The 19813-nt window shown below is 39.1% G+C and overlaps 1 protein-coding gene across 1 annotated transcript in view; it reads right to left on the bottom strand.

The window, feature by feature from the left end:
• PKD1L1 (polycystin 1 like 1, transient receptor potential channel interacting) overlaps nucleotides 1–19813 on the bottom strand; it is a 173806-nt gene that overhangs the window by 99712 nt on the left and 54281 nt on the right. The window contains exons 17-24 of the mRNA XM_056138434.1: nucleotides 18910–18969; nucleotides 15379–15549; nucleotides 13408–13485; nucleotides 11005–11147; nucleotides 8119–8239; nucleotides 5943–6048; nucleotides 3759–3954; nucleotides 3032–3088 (exon numbers count right to left, since the gene is read on the bottom strand). Coding sequence (XP_055994409.1) covers nucleotides 3032–3088; nucleotides 3759–3954; nucleotides 5943–6048; nucleotides 8119–8239; nucleotides 11005–11147; nucleotides 13408–13485; nucleotides 15379–15549; nucleotides 18910–18969 — 932 coding nt within the window. The remainder of the gene's footprint in view (nucleotides 1–3031; nucleotides 3089–3758; nucleotides 3955–5942; nucleotides 6049–8118; nucleotides 8240–11004; nucleotides 11148–13407; nucleotides 13486–15378; nucleotides 15550–18909; nucleotides 18970–19813) is intronic.

Raw genomic sequence — 19813 nt, 5'->3', positions numbered from 1 at the left:
TTAATCATTTTTTTATTAGTGAAACACCATGAGGTACAGTTATAGATTTATAAATTTTTGTGCTTGGGTTTCAGTTATACAATGATCAAGTACCCATCCCTCCACCAGTGCCCATCCTCCCCCACCACGGGTCCCAGCATCCCTCCCACCCCTCATCCCCCCCCCCCCCCCCCGTCCCACCCTGCTGCTGTGGCAGGGCATTCCCCCTTGTTCTCTCTCTCTTCTTTTGGGTACTGTGTTTTGCAAGAGAGGCATTGAGTGGCAATTATGTTTGGTCTATAGACTACTTTTAGCATGTCTCTCCCACCCTGGGAGGGTCTTCACAACACCCTTTATTTGGTGCTCTCTTCTCTATCTGAGCTTCCTTTTCACCTAGCACATGTGGCTAGCCTTCAAGTCATGGAGCAAAATTCATGGTACTAATCTCAGCCATTCCTGGGTGTTAGTCTCCCATTTTGTTGCTTTATGTTCCCCAGATGAATGCAGTCTTTCTGTGTCTATCCCACTCTTTCTGACTCATTTCGCTTAACATGATACTTTCTATGTAGTACCACTTGTATGTAAATTTCATAACTTCATCTTTTCTAACAGCTACATAGTACTCCATTGTGTAAATGTACCAGAGTTTCTTTAACTAGTCATCTGTTCTTGGGCACTCAGGTTTTTTCCAGATTCTGGCTATTGTAAAGAGTGCTGCAATGAACAAACAATTGCAGATGTCACTTCGACTATACCTTTTTGCCTCTCTGGGATATATCCCCAGGAGTGTTATAGCTGGGTCAAATGGGAGATCAAATTCTAATTTTTTGAGAATCGTCCATACTGTTTTCCAAAAGGATTGGACCAGCCGGCATTCCCACCAGCAGTGAAGGAGGGTCCCTTTCTCACCACATCCATGCCAGCACCTGTTGCATTATCTCCTTTTTAATCAAGTGTCTGGCCACACACCTACACATGTCTTTCTGGGCTCTCAATTCTATTCCATTGGTCTGAATATGTACATTTATTCTAGTACCACATTGTTCTGATTACTATATCTATATAGTACATTTTAAAGTCAAGGACTGCCATGCTTTTCATATTTTTTCCCTCAGTGTTTGTTCTGTATATCTAAAGAATATCATTGGAATTTTGACAGAGATTACATGAAATGAGTATAATTCTTAGGGTAATATGGTCATTTTAATAATGCTAATTCTTCTGTGCTGTGAGTGAGGCATTATTTCATTTCTGTGTCCTCTTCTTTTTGTTTTGATGTGTGGGGCTATACACAAATAGCACTCAGGACTTCTGTTTCCATACTCAGGGATAACTTCTAGCATGGTCAGGGGACCATAGGTTGTGCTAGTGACCAAACTTGGCTCTGATGAATGCAAGGCAAGGACTGTATCCCCTCTCTCTCTCTCTCTCTCTCTCTCTCTCTCTCTCTCTCTCTCTCTCTCTCTCTCGCCCTCTGCATCCTTCTACTTGCCTTAATAGTTGCATATGTTTTCAATGTATATGTCCTTCACATCCTTTCTTTTCTTGATTTTTTTCTAGTTTTTTTTTTTCATTTAGAAACACAGGGGCAGGAGTTATAGTACAGAAGGTAGGGTGTTTGCCTTGTATGCAGCCAACCTGGGTTCGATTCCCAGCATCCCATATGGTTCTCTGAGCACCACCAGGAGTAATTCCTGAGTGCAAAGCCAGGAGGAATCACTGTGCATTGCCGGGTGTGACCCAAAAAGAAAATAAAGAAAAGAAATGCAACTATTTCTGCCTGCTGATTTTGTGGCATGTTACTTTACTATATTGGTTAATTATTTCTAAAAGATTTTTGTTGGAATATGTTGCATCTTCAATGTCTGATAGGGTTTCATTTCAGCATCATCTCCTCCTCTTGGTTGATTCTTCCCTCACCATAGGAGATACCCCCTTTCTACCTCCTCATCACATCCTATTTCCCAGTCCCTCTCAAGTGGCATTTTTCCAACTGAATATCAGTTCTTATATTCTTTGTTTTCATTTTCTTTGAGTATTCATTGTTCCACCATTAAGTTTATTTATATCTGAGATATGAAAGAGATTATTCTATGTTGGTCTCTCTCCCTCTGACTAACTTCACTCAGCATTCAAAAATCTAGGTTCCTTTGTGTAACAGCAATTCGCATGACTTTTGTTTTTCTTATGGCTGTAGTTTTCTCATTTCTCCTCTCATATCCTCCTGTGTTTTGTTGGTGGTCTACTCCATTGTTTCTTTGAACTTGTTAAACATCCTAAGCATTTATACTATAAATTCCTTATTAGAGAAGTTAATATAGGTGGATATTATACTTATTGACTTTTCGGGATCACAATCTTTACCTATTACTCATGGTGGGTTTCTCTACTGCTTTGCTATAGTTCTTTTTGTAGTCTGGGGCTAAGGGAGTGTGTCTTTTCTATTTCATTCTCAGTTTCCACCGACTGCCAGGGAGATCTCTGGAGGAGCTCTATTGAAATGGGGATATAATCTTTGGGCCACCACTTTGGGGGGACCAAAGTACTACCTCCTTATTTTGGGGTGTAGTCAGCTTCCTTGGTGCTTTTGCTCAATGATTGTAGTGCCTCTACTGGGATGGTGGGACACAGTGTGGGCTCAGGGCATACAAACACCGGGACCTTTTGGCTTTTCTATATGGAGAAAAAACTTTCTTGGGCTGGAGAGATTATAGATGGGGTGGTGCTTTCGCTACACAATGTTAATGGGTTTGATCCCCACATCACATCTAGTCTCCTAAACACCATAAGGAGTGATCCTGAGCACAGAGCTAGAAGAAATACCTAAACACAGTTAGATGGAACCAAAACCAAAACCAAAAACCAAATATATATATATATATTTATATGCCTTCATCAGTAATTATGAACAAAGCTATTCTAATGAATTCTTAGAAAAAGTTATAATCTGTCAAACCTTAATTTGTCACAGTTTATTCTTTAAGAGTTTATCAAAATCCTCATAAAATAAAAATAAAGCAGTAAAATACAATTGGGAAGAAACAGCACTCACTTTATTAGGGAATCGGATGAGGTCCCTTAACATAAGAACAGAATTAATCATTTCTTCCTGACCAGGAGAAAAAAACAGAAACAAAGAAAGAAAAGTTAGCTTATCTACTTATAGGTTGCATAATTCATCTTGCTACTGGAGATTTAAGTTTTCAAGTTAAGAATCTTTTGGTATGCTGCTACTCTGCAGAGAAACTGGTCCAATGTTTTCCTACAAATCTGTATCTCCTTACTGGGTGTCAAGTGGCTAGAATACCATTACATAGGAAATGGATAAGAGAAAATAACTGATGAAAAATTTTCAGTTCAAGTGAATGAAATAAGGTTTATTCATCCATGTTAACATTCTCTGAGTTACAGACTTCTGTGAGCAAGGGCAGTAACACTTGAATATTTTATCATTTTCTTAGAAGTTACATATAATAATCTTAATTACGGTATGTCCTTTTAAAAATACAAAATATTGTATTGTGAGCAGATGTTATATAGAGCTGATGGTTTCTATCAGTCACTTTATAAACCACTATCACCCCAGAAATGCTTGGGCAGGCAAGAGAGCCTATTGCTTCAAATCAGAGCCAGGCTGCCCAGTGGTCTACCTGATCTCATTTCTTGATTTTTTTTCATAGGCATGGCCAGACACTAGTAAGTTCACAAATCGGAGGCCCTACAAATATTGTTCAATCTATAATTCTTTGGAAACTAAATTCACCCTGCCCTGGAAGTACCTGTTTTGTAAATTCCAATCTGCATACCGAAGAAATGAATGCATCCTGTATCTGTGACCACTGGCCACAAGATGAAATTTTGTCTTCCTTTGCCCAACGACTTAGGATCCTGGTGATCATAGCAATATAGTTCCTGATTTCTAAGTAATTTCCCATTAACTGGAGGGTAGATAGATTTTTCAGGCTGGAATTATACCTGAGGAAATACATAAGTTATCATAATTGTCCCACCATACTCCAAAACTTTCATCCAGCCTACAAAAAGTAGAAAGGCATTTGTTATAAAATTGGTTTTGGTTGGGTTAGAGTAGAATGAGAATGACACAATAGATTTGGTATATTATATAGTTAAAATGCAAAAATTAAATGAAATCCTTTTATCAAAACTAAATATGGATAAGAAGTCAATCCAACTGATGCAGAAACATCCTTGCAAAGGAAGCAAAAGTTGTACAAGTAGAGGTAATAAGACCACACTCTATAGCCATGCCTGACTAATGGTTCAGGTATATTCTACCGAAAAGCGTTGGTAGTCTCAAATCACAGCTGAATGGACTCTCACACTGTACACAGATAACAAACCATTATAAAATAACCGTGGCCAAGTAGGTTTTATCCTTGGAATACAAGAGTAATTCAAGTATAAAAATCAAATAACACGTGGGAAAAGACAATACAGTGGACAAGGTGCTTGCCCTGCACATGACTGACATGAATTTTATTCCTAGCACCTCATATTGTCCCCCAAGCCAGGAGTGAGCCCTGAGAACAGAGCCAGGAGTATACTCTGAGTACTGCTGGGTGGGTTTCCAAAAGAAATAAACAAAAATAAAATAGAATATTAATGACATCAATAGTCTAAAGAAAACCCAACCTCATCACATCTCAACAGATAAATATGTTGAGAAAAAATTAAATAAATAACAAAGGTTATTTTACAAAATCCAATACTTTTACATAATTTTTAAAAAGCAAACCATAAATACATGAAATGTATTCAAGTTGTTGAAGTATCAAGACCAGGATTTCTCACTTCTAGCCAACATTAAGCAAGAAAAAGAAATAAGCTTTTCAGACTAGAAATTCACAGATAATCTGATTTTATTCATACCAAGTTTCAAGGAATATAATTAAATTTTCTGAAAAACTAGTTAATTTAGGTTATAATATATAAAAATATCAATGCATAAAAATCAGATGAGTATATTAAAACTAACAATATAAATTACAAAAAAAGAATGAAGAAAACAATGCATGTAAAACATAAAGGGAATAAAATGCTAATCATTAAACTAAACAAAAACAACAGAAACCTCAATGGTGATACTGAAACTACTCCAGTGTAAAATATTGCTGAAATAAAATAAGTCTAAGTGAGAGGAAAATAAACTTTGAATATTGACCTACTGATAGAATAAAATGAGTATCAAAAATATCATTAAGGATAACCAAAATAGTATTCCTCAAAATGCTAAGCATAGCATTATTACATGACCCAGCAATTCTTGTTATATATCCTATAGAAATAAAAATGTACATCCACACTAGTAAACATCTGAATCATTCATAATTTTCTAAAGTGAAAATAGAACATATACACATCAAATGATGAATGAATAAATGGATTATAAGAAAAGCCCATTAAATGCCATCATAAGAAAGAATATAGTTGTAATAACCTACAAGAAGAACCTAAAAATAAATAACAAGAAACAAAGAAGGTAGGCACTGAAGATTACACGGGATACTGCCACGCGCAAAAATAAGTCTAGAACCATACTCTTTGGACATAAAGTAGATTAGTGGTGGCCGGTGCTGGTGCAAAAAAAATCTTGAAGCACGAGTACAGGTTTGAGGAATAATGAAATGTTCTAAAATCAGGTCATTGTAATGCTTTCATAATGTGTAATAAAATCCAAAGAATTATGCCTATGTAAATGGATAAATTATATTATGTAAATGATATCTCAACATATTGTTTTAAAAACAGAAGAAAGTGCTTTATAAGCACTGAAGCATTTGCACAAATCCTTATTGATAGGTAAGAAGCAAGTGTCAGAGTCCTCATTATTTTTCTCATCCTGAGATGAGTTCACAGGAGGCGATAATAACTTTACAGTGCTTCTGACTTAGAAGAGGAAGTACACACTTCTCTAAGGTAATAAATATGGCAACGGTACTTACAAATCTTCAGGGCATTGAGTGCCATGGAAATATGGCAGCACGGTGACTTCCACGGCACACTGTACTTGCGACCCTTGGCCATCTATGATCACAGTGGACACCAGCACTATAAAGAAACATAAGCCTCACAGTAGATTAAAGATTCTTTTACACATGATGACAGCAACTGAATGACAGGATTAGGAAAGCCAGGAGAATATGAAATTGTAAACTGGCTTCTCTTCTACTAGGAATGGCAGCAAACAAATTAAATATTTTCTGGGCTGGTTTGCCTGATATATTGATAAGGAGCCACAAAGGAATCAAAATAAATCATGGCCCCAGAGGTAAACTTTTGGTTTTCCAGTTTTTCAGTTATTTGGGGAGATTGCATACTCCAACATGAAGCACTGAGTGCAATATAGAGTGTGTGCCAGAGAAGCAGGGAGGATGGGAGTGGAGGAGCAGATGTTGCCAATGAGTGCCAGAGGCTTTGGATAGTGAGTTCACTCACTCACTAATGAGGCAAATGAACAGAGAGGTCACTGAGCCCAACCTTATCCTCCCATTATATTTACAAAGCAGTGAGTAGGGCAGTGAGTAGGATGGGAGTTAAAATACTTGCATGCAGCTGGCTCTGATTTAATCTTTGGCACCACATATGGTCCCCTGAACCACAGGAATGACCCCTGAGCACAGATACATGGTTAAGCCTTGAGCACTGCTGGATTTATCCCAACCCATCTCTCCCCCAATCAAAAAAGGCAGCAAGTATTAAAACAGGTAAATTCCAGAACAATGGAAGCCTAAAATATGAAACAAAAACTCTGTGGAGAGTCTAAAGGTGGGGTGGGGGGGGTGTGATACTTTAACACACAGCTAAGTGAAAGATAGGTCTAGAGAAAAAGAAAAGAAAATGTTACTAAGGGTTAGTTTGTGTTAAATGTGGCTGTAAATGGTTTGGGGGGCACTTAGGAACATCTTCCAGTGACATGGGCCTGGATTTTTGGTGAGAATTGCAGGGAAAGCCGATAGTAAAGGCATACACCATACTGAAGAGAGACACATGGATGTACATGTGGTCTTTTTTTTTTTTCAATAAAAGCATTGCTGAAATTCAGGCTGAGGTACGAGGAAATAATTTTTAGTTTATTTTCTTCCCCTTCGCTTCTCTTCATCGTTAGTGAAGTGACTGGGGATCCAGAGGGTCAGACAACTGCGGTTGTAATGCCCCACACATTGTATGCCACACCTTATACTCTGGGTGCCAATGATAGCACTGACAGTATGGGGATCACACTAAACAACATTAGGCAGTGCCAGGGATTGAACTCATGACTTCAGGTATGCAAGGAAAATAGATTCTCTGCTGACTCACTGAGCTACATACATTGGTCTGATACTTAAATTTTGACAATCAAAGTTTTCCAAGTTGTGGCTTTTGGACACAAGAAGTCCTATCACTAAATATAAAAAAATTTTGCGTTCTGCATTCTTCACAGTATTCTGAACCAATGAGTATTAGTTGGACCTCAAGTTTAACTGAGATAAAAAGATGCAATTTTTACAAGTACCCAGTGATTCTGCTGCAGATTATACTGGCCCTCTGATTCAAAAAAGAAGATGTGAGAAGAAATATAGGTCAGAAAATCTTCTAATGTGGCACACTGGGTCAGAACTGTCTAATTTTCAAACAGGAGAGGAGGCTGGAATGATACCCCAACCCACTGGAACACAGGGTTTACATGGAGGAATTCCAGGTTTGCTCCCTGGTACTGCATATTCCTCAAGAACATCAGGAGTGACTCCCAAGCACGAAGCTGCACATTACTCCCAAGCATTTACAGGTATGATCTCCAAATCAAAAGGAGGAAGTAAAAACAGAGAGATCTAACATAATAAAATATCCCTCAAGTTGTATCTATTGTTTCTCATGTTTACTCTATCTAAATATTGAACTCAGAATTATCTTGATTTACAAAAAGATTTAGAATTGGTGAAACTTCACAATTATAATATCACTTCAACATTGTAATATCACTAATATTATTTTTGCATAGAAACTAGCTAATCAACCTAAACTAAAAATCAGTAAACTTATGAAGATAAATAATAAGATTAGATTTTGTATTTTTAGGAAACCAGTAAAAAGTTCAGAAAAGGAGAGAAAATATCCCAAATGTGCACAGTAACTTACCTTTATAATTGTTTGCGGGCTCTCCAGCAGGCAAAGCAAAATAATACTGAGCATCTCTGCCATGATACATGATGTGCTTAGAAGTATTTCCTATTTGATAACTAAATTCATAACAAAAATCCTGCAGTTTATTCCCCAAAAAGCAAAATAAAACCACAGATTAACAAACAGAATCATTTCCCCAGTAAGTACATATATGCCTGCATCCTTTCTTCTGCTTGAATATTTTTCAGACAGTAATAGGACAGAGAATATCTCAGTGACCTGAGAGCACAGACAGGCACAGTGATCTCCCCCTCACTACCTCCTTCCTCTAGATACTCTTTCCTCTCTGGGCTCGATAGAAGTGCTCATCTGTAATTCAGGATAGTAGGTCATGCATCCTCCTACTGGTCACAGAATGCTGACATCTAGGATCCTTGGGATGAACTATATACAATTTACTTCACTCAAGGTACACACAAAAAGAGGCATGAGAGGAATGATTGTCTCAGGTACTCTAGGTGAGTATTTCCTCAAAGGAGAAATAAAATTGGCCAAAGGCATGTGAAAAAAATGTTCTATATCACTAATCATCAGGAAGACGCAAATCGAAATAACAAAGAGTATCATTTCACAGCACAGAGACTAGCACATATATAAAAGAACAAGAACAATCCGTGTTGGTGCCAATGTGGAGAGAAAGAGACCTCTTTTATTATTTGTGGGTATGGGGTGCTACAGGGAATGATTAGGGGAACAGCTGTGGTCAAGGGTGAGCCCCTGAACCTTGTCCAAAGTCGAAGAGGGGTAGGGGGCTTCTCCCTCTGTCCTTAGACAGTCAGAATCAATGTCCAGTTACTATGTTTAAAACAGAATGTCAGGGACAATTGAGTAAGCTAATTACCAGCCAGCTGGGAAGAGTGAAGAACCAGAACACCCTGTTCAACTGCTTGTGGGTTTCTGAGGGAAATATCCACCCCCTCCAAAGGTGTTCATCGAGGCTGGAGCAATAGCACAGTGGGTAGGGCATTTGTCTTGCATGCGGCCGACCCGGGTTCGATTCCCAGCATCCCATATGGTCCCCTGAGCACCGCCAGGGGTAATTCCTGAGCCAGGAGTAACCCCTGTGCATTGCCGGGTGTGACCCCAAAAGAAAAAAAAGAAACAAAACAAAAAAAAAAACAAAGGTGTTCATCTATCTATTGCTCTCCTTTTTCTCTTAAGGTCTATAAACCTAACACTGATTGCAATAAAGTGAGTCTTCTCCCTGCAGAGGTTTTTGGAGTCACATCTTGTCTTTGTCTGTCTCGTCTTTACATACCGTTCTGTATACCAATCCTCCCATCCTGTGCACAACAGGTGGGGTTGGGTGGACTGCCACGCCTGGCTCTTCAGCCAGGCGCAGGGACCCAACTAGTCAGAATGACAGGAGAGAATGCCAAGTGGTTTAGCTTTATTGGAAAACAATATGGACAGTCCTCAAAAAACTAAAAATTGAACTTCCATATGACACAGCAATATCACTTCTGGGAATATACTACAGGCGTGTAAAAAACACACTGCAGAAAGGCCATCTGTGCTTCTATGTTCAATGCAGAACTATTCACAATAGCCAGAATCTGGAAACGATCCAAGTGCCCAAGAACAGATGACTGGATAAAGAAACTATGGCACATCTACACAATGGAATACTGCATAGCTTTTAGGGAAAATGAAGTTATAAAATTCACTTATAAAATGGGTGGACATGGAGAGTATCATGCTGAGTTAAATAAGTCAGAAGGAGAGAGACAGATATAAAATGATTGTATTCATTCTGGGATATAAAAAAGCAGAGTATGAGACTAATTCCCAAGGATAGTAGAAACATGGGCCAGGAGGAGAATTGGTCCATGGTTGGAAGTCTGCCTCTAGTGCTGGAGGTGAATCCAGTTAGGATAGAGAAAGAACCACTATGACAATGACCACTCTACATAAGAACCTTGTGCTGAAAGTAGGTAAAGGAACTAACATGATAACCTCTCAGTGTCTGTATTGCAAACCATAGTGCCCAATTTGGGGAGGGAGGGAGAGAGAGAGAGACAGAGAGACAGAGAGAGACAGAGAGACAGAGAGAGAGAGACAGACAGACAGATACAGAGACAAAGAGAGACAGAGATGCCTGCCATAGAGGCAGGCTGGTGGTGGAGAGTGGCAGAAGGGAAACTGAGGTCATTGGTGGTGGGAAATGTACACAGGTGGGGAGATGGGTGTTGGAACATTGTATGACTGAAACCGATCATGAACAGCCTTGTAGCTGTGTATCTCAGAATCTGTTCCCCTGGGAATGTGGGGACTCTCAGAAAAGAGGCAGAATGATCAGGCCAGGAAGCCATAGTGACTAGTCAGGGCCCAGGTAGCAATAGTACCACCTGGTCCCAGGAGGAAACGTGTACCCTCTCATGTAAACCTCAAAAAGACTGTGATGTGTAAAACCATCACAATTCACTTCTTCCTGCACAGCCGGAGAATGAGGCTTAGAGATGTAAGCAGGTCTCCTTATCAGAGCTTCCCAGCCTGCCAACACTGCCCCAGCACTAACTGAACATTTCTCCCTGAAATGCAGGAGTGGCAGTTGTTAGCTGCTAGTCCCACAGTTACCTGTGCTGTGGACATGCTACCAGGCCTGCTCCATAACTGCTGCCTATTTTCCCTCCTGTGAGATCATGCTTCTTTCCAGCTGTGGTCATTCTATACTTACTCATTTGGGGGTGTGATGGGAGGACATACTCTTCATGCTCAAGCAACTTCACAGCATGAAACATCATGCCCAATTCCTCACTGAATTTTTAGCCTAAAATTGGTCACAGCTTTTTAGATGAGGCTGTCTTAACCCCTGGACAGACTTGGGACTACTGTGCATACCGGTTTTCCTGACATGCAGAAGATACTAAAGATGGTCTGTGCCTCCAGGCCCTGGGAGGGTTGCACCTGGCAGGACACATCTTTTGGAGCTTGGTTAACTGCCAGGTATAGCTGAGCCTTCCCCAGCAGATGGTGCTTTGAAACTAAAAAGAAGAAAAGAAAAAATGGAGATGGAATGTGTGATAGAAAAAAGCCTAGCAGTATGGGAATGCTTTTAAAGTACAAACCTGTGAGTTCTTAACCTAGAAGCATGAGTATTTCTTGGGATCATGTAAGAAATTCAGATTTGGAGTTCCCATCCAGACCTTCAAGATCAGTGTTAATACTAGACTACAAATCATGCCTACCAGGGGATTCTGATATTCACTGGATGAGAACCAATTCTGTACAGCAATTATGAACAGTATATCTAAACATTTACAAGGTGATCACTACACAGGAAGTACAATTTAGGACCCCTGAAGACCACAGAAAGTAGATAATAACCAACCATGCAATGGAAATCAAGGTGTAGAACAGAAGACCTTATAGAATATAAGGTCCAGAAAACCAAACTACTTCTGTAAGTCTATGTTATCCTAAAACCTCACCTATAAACACAGATAGGTATTTTTCAATGAATTCATAGTACTGTTAAAGTTTCACATTTTATTTTTATTAAATGCATTCATATCATAATAATTTCTGTTCAAAACACCCATTGGAGATAGTTGCACAAGACTGACATGTCTTTAATTTCCCTGTGTGTGTGTTGTGTGTTTGTGTGTGTGTATGTGTGTGTATGTCAAGACTAATATGTCTTTTTCCAAACTTTTAAGGTTTTATTTTGTGTTTTATGCCTAAAACTGAGACCAAATATTTAGTTTCTAATTGAATCATGAAAAGGACAGGAGGATATTTACAACAATGTAGACAAAAATAGTAAGAATCAAAATGTTGGGTTTTTTCCCCCTTCTGGAGAAGCCCTTGTTCATATGTCTGAAAAATAGGGATATGAAAAAAATGTATGTCCTCACTGATTATCAGCAAAAAGCAAATCAAAATGACATTTAGGGATCACCTCACCTATGTATGTGGTCCAGGCCTGGAAATGATAAGTGGTCTCAGGGAGATTACAAAAAGGGAACTTATTATTGCTGCTTTGTTCAGTCTTAACCTCTTTGAAAACTTCTCATAAAACAAGGAAGTGATGATAGCTTTCAGTTGACCCTGTAATTCTACTCTTGGGTATATGCACCAACAATACAAAAATGCTAATAAAAAAGAACATATGTTTATTGCACAATTATTTACCATATCTAAGATCTGGAAAGAACCCAAGTGCCCTGATGAATGGATAAAGAAATTGTGATAATAGAAAACTACTCAGCAATGAGAAAAGTTGCAGAATTGTATGGAATTATAGGGTCATGTTAAATGAAGTGTGTCAGAAACAAAAAGAGAAACACCAGATGATTTACTCGCTTGTAGACTATAAAGAAACAAAACAAGGCACTGTACAATCTCCATTTAAGTTATGAATCTCAATTTAAGTTATGAATTTAAAAGTTCATAACTATAATGCAAATTTGTTATTAAATTCAACTATGGACACAATAAAAATAATGAAAATACTTCTTGCTAAGTTCTACAGCAGGTTTTTATTCAATGTTGACTTGTGTTTTCACTTTGGAAAATGAGAATCAAAAGGAATGCAAAACTGGGAATTCACAATGGACCTTTAATTTATTGAAAACTGTAGCCACTGAACCAAAATCATTTGTGGGTAATGAGTCTTTATATCCTTCTGCTTGTTACAAGTAAGTGAAAATATCTAGAAAGGGGTGAAATAACTAGAAGTTACCCAAAGGGAAGATTTCAGATTGTCATGGAAATTCTAGAAGGAACATGAAGAAGAGCAAATGAATAATGTACTGTAGATTCAAATGGAGAGTGACTAGAAATGAGTAAAAGCATCTTCTTGGGTGTTAAAAATATGAAAAATTGGGGCTGGAGCGATAGCACAGCAGGTAGGGCGTTTGCCTTGCACACGGACAACCCGGGTTCGAGTCCCAGCACCCCATGTGGTTCCCTGAGCACCGCCAGGAGTGATTCCTGAGTGTATGAACCAGGAGTAACTCCTGTGCATCACCGGGTGTGACCCAAAAAAGCAAAAAAAAGTTTTTTATTAAACAGACACTTGACCCCATAAGAAAGAGTAAATTTACAGAAACACATTGGTATCTTTTTTGCTGATTCTCTAGCAATATTGTGACAAACTACAGTATAGAAGGTGAAGATACTGAAGCTGCCCAAGACCAAAATCTAGGGAAAGTAAGGAGTACATATAACTTCTGGGTGTGTATGAATATAAATTAGCCCTTACTGCACCCTGCAACAGACCCACATAATAGCACAACATACCCACAGAGGCTTGTAGGACATATGTCTCTCCAGGACTCAGTGAGTATGGCTTTATTATCACATCTTGTTCCATGATTCCTAGAGGAGGAGAGGCCACATGGGAACAATTGTCAATGGATCCCTACAGATTTTACTTTCACTTCAGAGATAAAGGTAAAACAGATACTGGTTAAATCTGCCCTGAAAACAGTCTCTCTCTCCTCTCTCTCTCTCCCTCCCTGTCTCTCTTCCTCCTTCCCTTCCTCTCCCCCCCCCCATAAGTTTATTAAAGCACTGTGATTTACAAAGTTATTCATAGTTGAGTTTTGGACAAACGATATTGCAGCACTGATCCCACCACCAGTGTCAACCTACCCCCACCAATGTTCCCAGGTTCTCACCAATATAGCCCCACCTCACCCCCACCTCTACAACACACATACACACACACAACACACAGAGCTTGCCCTCTTGACAGGCACTTTTCTAGATTAGTTGTGAAAGTTCAGGTCTCTTGATTTCAGTGCTGCTGACACTGTGGTTCAGATATTTGGCTCTAAAATATCATTCCTCTCATTCCTCAACACCATCTTTGTACCTGAATCCCCTGGCCTGGCCCCCATTGCTTCAGATCTGCTTCCTCTCCTTTTTGACCCACCTCAGCTGCCAAGGAAACCTTAGACAGTCCTTGTGTGTTTCTGTCATTCTCTGTGACTGACAGAGGTTGAAGGTGCAAATCTGATTGGCTTTATTGTGGAAAACAGTCACACCTACCTAGAAATGTTATTACTTTGTCCAATACTGGTCTTCTTTATAACTTCAGGACCGATCTCTAATTCTCTCCTGGCAACAGAAGAACCTCAAGCACTGGGCAGTGAGCCCAGCTTGGGAATGACATTTCAATGCAACCAGAATACCAGTAAACTTAATTAATCTGTGACTAATCTAACCAAGGCATTTCAAAGTAATTTTAAGTCTTTTCACCATATGAGCCACAAATAAAATTGGTTATGATAGTAACCACAGGTTATTGTAGTATTTACTAAGCTAATCCTGAACTAAATACCCTGAAAAGAAAGATATGTCAATGAAAATCTGATGATGTGAAAAAGGGGTAATTTTAAATTTTAAATTTTAAATTTTATTTTAAATTTTGGTTTGGGGACACGCATGGCAGCGCTCAGGGCTTACTTCTGCCTCTGTGCTTAGGTGTGACTCCTGGTGGTGTTCAGGTGGTGCTGGGGATCAAATTTCAGTTGGTAACATGTAAGGCAATTGCCTGCACTCCTGTACTATATCTCTAGCTTCTGAGGTCATAATTTTAAAACTATTCCTGGAAATTTTCAGAAAACAATGCATAAGAAATCAAAGTTAAGTGTGGGACCAGAGAGATAGTGCAGTAGGTAGGTTGCTTTCTTGCATACAGTTGACCCAGGTTTGTTCCACAGCATCCCATATGATTCACCAAACCATGCTATGAGTAATTCTTAGCAGAGTCAGGAGTAGCCCCTGGGCATCTCCTGGAATGGCCCCCAAACAAAACAAGAATGTGTAACTCAAGACTGTTGGCCAATGTCATCAAATGTGTTATCATAAAGGGCTAAGATCCATGAGAACGTCGTCATGACCTTTTACAACCCAACTCTCTTTGTGCTGAACTACTTGAACAGCAAGTCCACACTGTGACAACACACTAGGAGATGTACCCACAGATATCTGGGCAAGCATCCAGGGACTGGCACATATAAGCTTTAACATGTTTTTGCTTATAGTCTAAAAACAATGGCTTCTGGCAGGTTACAGAGGCTGATTCTTCCGTTGATGACTGCAGTCTCAGACAGTAGCCACAAAGAAACAAACACAAGCAGAAATGGCGTGATGATTCCAACTATGTTAGTAATAAAAGTGAAAGGTACAAAACAAGTGAAGGACTTTGAAATAAAGACCTTTCTGAAACAGCAGCATTACCAGGATGCAAAGAGAAGAGCATACCAGAAGATGTGTAGTCATGGAAAACGGTCCGGGGGAGCAGAAACTTGGGCCAGTCCACAAGGAGTGTGGACTTTGCGTGACTGGGAGTGGGGATGGGACCCAGAAGGTTATCCCCACCACCATGACCTTCAACAGCACTCACACTCGGTCTCGATTCAGGAAGGCTGATTCCTAAGAAGACAAGTCAAGTCAATGGATAGCAGACAAAAAGTTATAACATTTATTTATTTATTTAGGTTTGGGGGTCCATGCCCAGGGCTGATTCCTGGCTCTGTGCTCAGGAATCACTCCTAGCAGTGCTTGGGAGACAACATGGGGAGCCATGGACTGAACCCAGGTCTGCTGCATGTAAGGCAAGTGCTTTATCTGCCTTACTATTTATATAACCCATAGCAATATTATTAAATAAAACATTAATTTGAAGCTAATACTGTCAACTTATACTATTAGTAACTACTTTTGCTCGGTACTATACATCTAAAATAGTACCAGCTACTAGATGCACTCAAAATATTATCTTTGGTTAGTAGTACAGGTGCATTTTCCTCCTTTCTGCCATTCATTACACAAATATTTATTCTGGTTTACTAAGTACAGGTACTATCCTAGAAATAGTCTAGAGATACAGAAGACATCAGAGCAACACTGTCTTGGATACTAGGAATTCTGTGGTGAGTGATTCAGCAAAAGAAACAAGAAAATACTAACATTAATACAATAGGGCCAGATAATGGCAATCATCCTAAAAACAAAAAAAGATAAACCAGGACTTGGAGAAGAGAGGAGAGGAAAGGCAAGGCATAAAAATAAGGCTGGTGAGAGGATATGAGATGCTAGGGAAACAGTGGAGGGGAGGGGAGTAAGTGGGAAGAGGAGGTAAATATAGGAGACAGGTGAGAAGCAAAAGGGAGGGCATGGGAAGGGGGTGAGAAGAGGGGAAAGGAGAGCTGGGGAGAGAAAAAGATGGGAGAGAGAAGAGAATGGGAGGGGGTTTGAGAAGGAGAGACAAGATGGAGGAATGGGAAGAGTGGGGGGAGAATGAGGAAAGGATAAAGACGTGTAAGAGGACATGAGAAGGGAGGGGATGAGAAGATAGAGGAGGGAAGAACAGGTGGGGTAGGGGAGTAGAGGTAAAAGACAAGAGTTGAGGGTAGGAGAGAAGAGACTAAACGGGAGGAGAGAGCAGGTGAGGGGAGAGGAGTGGAGAGCGAATCAAAGGAGAGACAGAGAGGGAGAGACAGAGAGGTATGGGGCGGGGGACAAACATGAGAGCGGATTGGGGAGAGGAAGTCCCTGTAGCAGAATCTCAGAACAGAGACTTGAATGAGCTTTTTGAAGAAAATACTGTGAAAATGGTATGTAATATTATAATCGAGGGTGTGCATAAGAGCAGAAGACTATAAAATAAATATAAGAAATGCTCAGGGGCCATTTCTTATCACCCAAAATGTGGTAGAGAGCCAAGGAATAGTCAGGGGTGACACTGTGGTTTGGGTTTCTAAAAGCATTCTGTTGTGCAATAAACAAGAATATATGCAAAAAGGATGGATACAGTGAGAAAATTTAATTGCCTGCATGGTCAAAATACTTGGACTTTGCTTAGAGAAAACTAATTTGTGATTTAAATGAAAGAATATGGAAACAAAACCCACAAAAACAATCATTTGAAAAGATATTTTCACTCCTATGTTCATTGTAGCACTACTCACAATAGCTGAGATCTGTAAACAACAAAGTGTCCTAGAACAAATACGAAGATAAAGAAGATGTACTTTATATGCAAAATGGAACACTGTACAGCTACTAGAAAAGATGGAATCTTGCAATTCGCTGAAATTTGCATAGAACTGGGGGCTATGATATTTAGCAAAGTGAGAATAGAGGACAAATACTAAATAATCTTACTTATACGTGAAGTATAAAGAAAAGTGATATGGGGATACACATGGCCAGCAATAACATACCCTGAGTCTGCAAAGTGGGGCACAAGGAACAAGAGGGATTCTGGTACTCCAGTAGCAGGTATGGGATAGTAACATAATATTCCTAAAATACTAATATTAACACAACCACAAACCACAGTGTCTAAATTAGAAACAAACATTATTGAAATAAGATACAATGATCAAATAGCCAATGTCAAGGAATTAGAATGAGATACAACTCTCAAGAAGTATAATTTCATAAATAAAATGTTTTCTCTTAATTTGATAAGCACCTGTGAATACAAAGTAAGCCCTTAAACAGGTATGGGTGGTAAATAGTTAAGAGGGATAGCCTTGAAGAAACCATGAAGCTATAGGTCCTTGTAGAAGTCTATCAGAAGATATACTTCAGCAATTTTATTGTAAAAATCATCAATAATTCATATAATTCTGTCACTTTCCACTGTCCTCCCATTGTTCTTCGATTTGCTGAAGCAGGCCCAGTAACGTCTCCATTTTGAGACTTGTTGTCACTATGTTTGGCATATTGAATACGTCACGGGTAGCTTGCCAGGCTTTGCCGTGAGGGCGAGATACTCTTGGTAGCTTTCCGGGCTCTCCAAAAGGGGCGGAGGAATAGAACCCGGCCTGGTCAAACTGACTGCGCGTAAGGCAAACGCCCTACCACTGTGCTAATAAATGAATATTAATTTATTTATATGTTCATTCTCTAAAAATATCATTGATAATCCACATAATTTCTCAGTGAGCACTTATTTATCTACATATTCATTCTATAAAAATATCATTATGCAAACAGAATCTATAGAATTAAAATCCTTTCTTCTTAAAAAAATCATTCAGTGATAACCATCTATTAACTTGATATCCCATTAATTGAGTGCCAGTAGACCAAGTACTGATCGTTCTGGGAAAAATAAATATGGATGCTTTCTTTGAAGATCCCAAGGTAGCATGAGCAAATGCAGGAGACAATATAAACAACATGCTATCTGCTTAAAACAATAGGAATAAATGCACATGCTGAACACTACAAGGAGGAATTGAACTTTTTAGGAAGAGATAAATTGATGCCCCAAAAATGGGAGTTTAATCTCTTCCTTTTGATTCTTGAAGGTAAAGAAGGGAGGGAGAAGAGGCTTACCCCAATACAAACGTGGGGGGAATGCCAAGGGCAGTACTTTTGGTCAATGACACCATGAGGCATAGAGGATAGATCATGCCTACTTGAGTCTGGGGCTACTCTTGGGTTACTGAAGTATAAGACAATAGAAGGACACAAGCAGATAAGTGAGAAATCGAGTCTGGGGTCTGATTATATCAAAAAAAGGTAATTTAATCTCTTCCTTTTGATTTTTGAAGGTAAAGAAGTTGTTTGTTTTACAAGTGTGGATATTACTAGAAGTAGCATAAGATCAGTGACAAAGGGTCTTGGGTCTTCTGGTAGTGCAAATGCAGTGACTCGATGAAAGCATAGACATTCACAGTATTGTAACTATCTCTCCAAGTAATAGTGTGTAGATATATTGAAGAGACAGGGACATAGGGGTTTCAAGAAAGAGGTAACTAATAGACTCATAGTCACCTGGTCGTCTTCCTTCGGATGGAATTGCTTCTTGAATATCACTGTAAAAGGCTTCAGAATCTATGTGAAAGAAGAGAAATTTTTTTGTTGTTGTTGAAAACCAAAGACCCCTTTGATATTAATGTTGATTATGCCAATATTTAACAAATGTTTTCTTTTTTTATTTCTAAAATCCAAATACTGCTTGATGAACTTCAAACTCTCCTCAAGACAATATTGCACTTCATTGCTATGACAGTATAGAGAGGCAGGTGTCACTATTTCAGTCCTGGAGGATCAGAAATTCCAATTAGGTATGTGAATTCCCAATGACAATCCAGCTAGTATAATTGAAGCAAGCCCAGATTTTGGCCTCTCAAGAGCATGCTTTCATGCTATTTCAAAGAACATTTGTACTCAATTCAGTTAGAAAAAGATACACAGACAAAAAACATCTTGTGTGCAAATGCCATTTTCCTTTCCCTGTGGCTCTTTGACATTTGAGGAATTCTTAAAGGTTTCCTCCAGCCAGCTGGATGTGGGGAGTAGCAGAGCTTGTCAGTGTGAAGGGGGCAGAGATCAGACAAGGCCTGAATATGACTGGCCACACCAAACAGTGTCATGAACCATGGCAGATTCTGGACCATTACATTTCACTGACAATTAGATTTCTTCCCAACTTTTACCACAAAAATAGTTTAAGTGTAACCTAATGATTTTTAAAAAATGATAAGGCAAAATAATTTTTTGTTTGTTTTGAGACCCCAACCAACCGTGTTCAGACCCTATTTCTGCCTCTGTGCTCAGGACAGAACACAGTGTCAGGGATAAAATCAGGCTCTAACTAATATACCAAGAGTAGCACAATGTACATATATATGTGTACATAGGCACACAAGACTCAAACTCTAACAACATGTTAATG

The sequence above is a fragment of the Sorex fumeus genome, unplaced genomic scaffold (genome assembly GCF_029834395.1).
Source record: "Sorex fumeus unplaced genomic scaffold, SorFum_2.1 ptg000128l, whole genome shotgun sequence".
Classification (NCBI taxonomy): Eukaryota; Metazoa; Chordata; class Mammalia; order Eulipotyphla; family Soricidae; genus Sorex; species Sorex fumeus.
The sequence above is the reverse complement of the archived record's forward strand: the minus strand, read 5'-3'. Positions and strand labels throughout refer to the sequence as shown.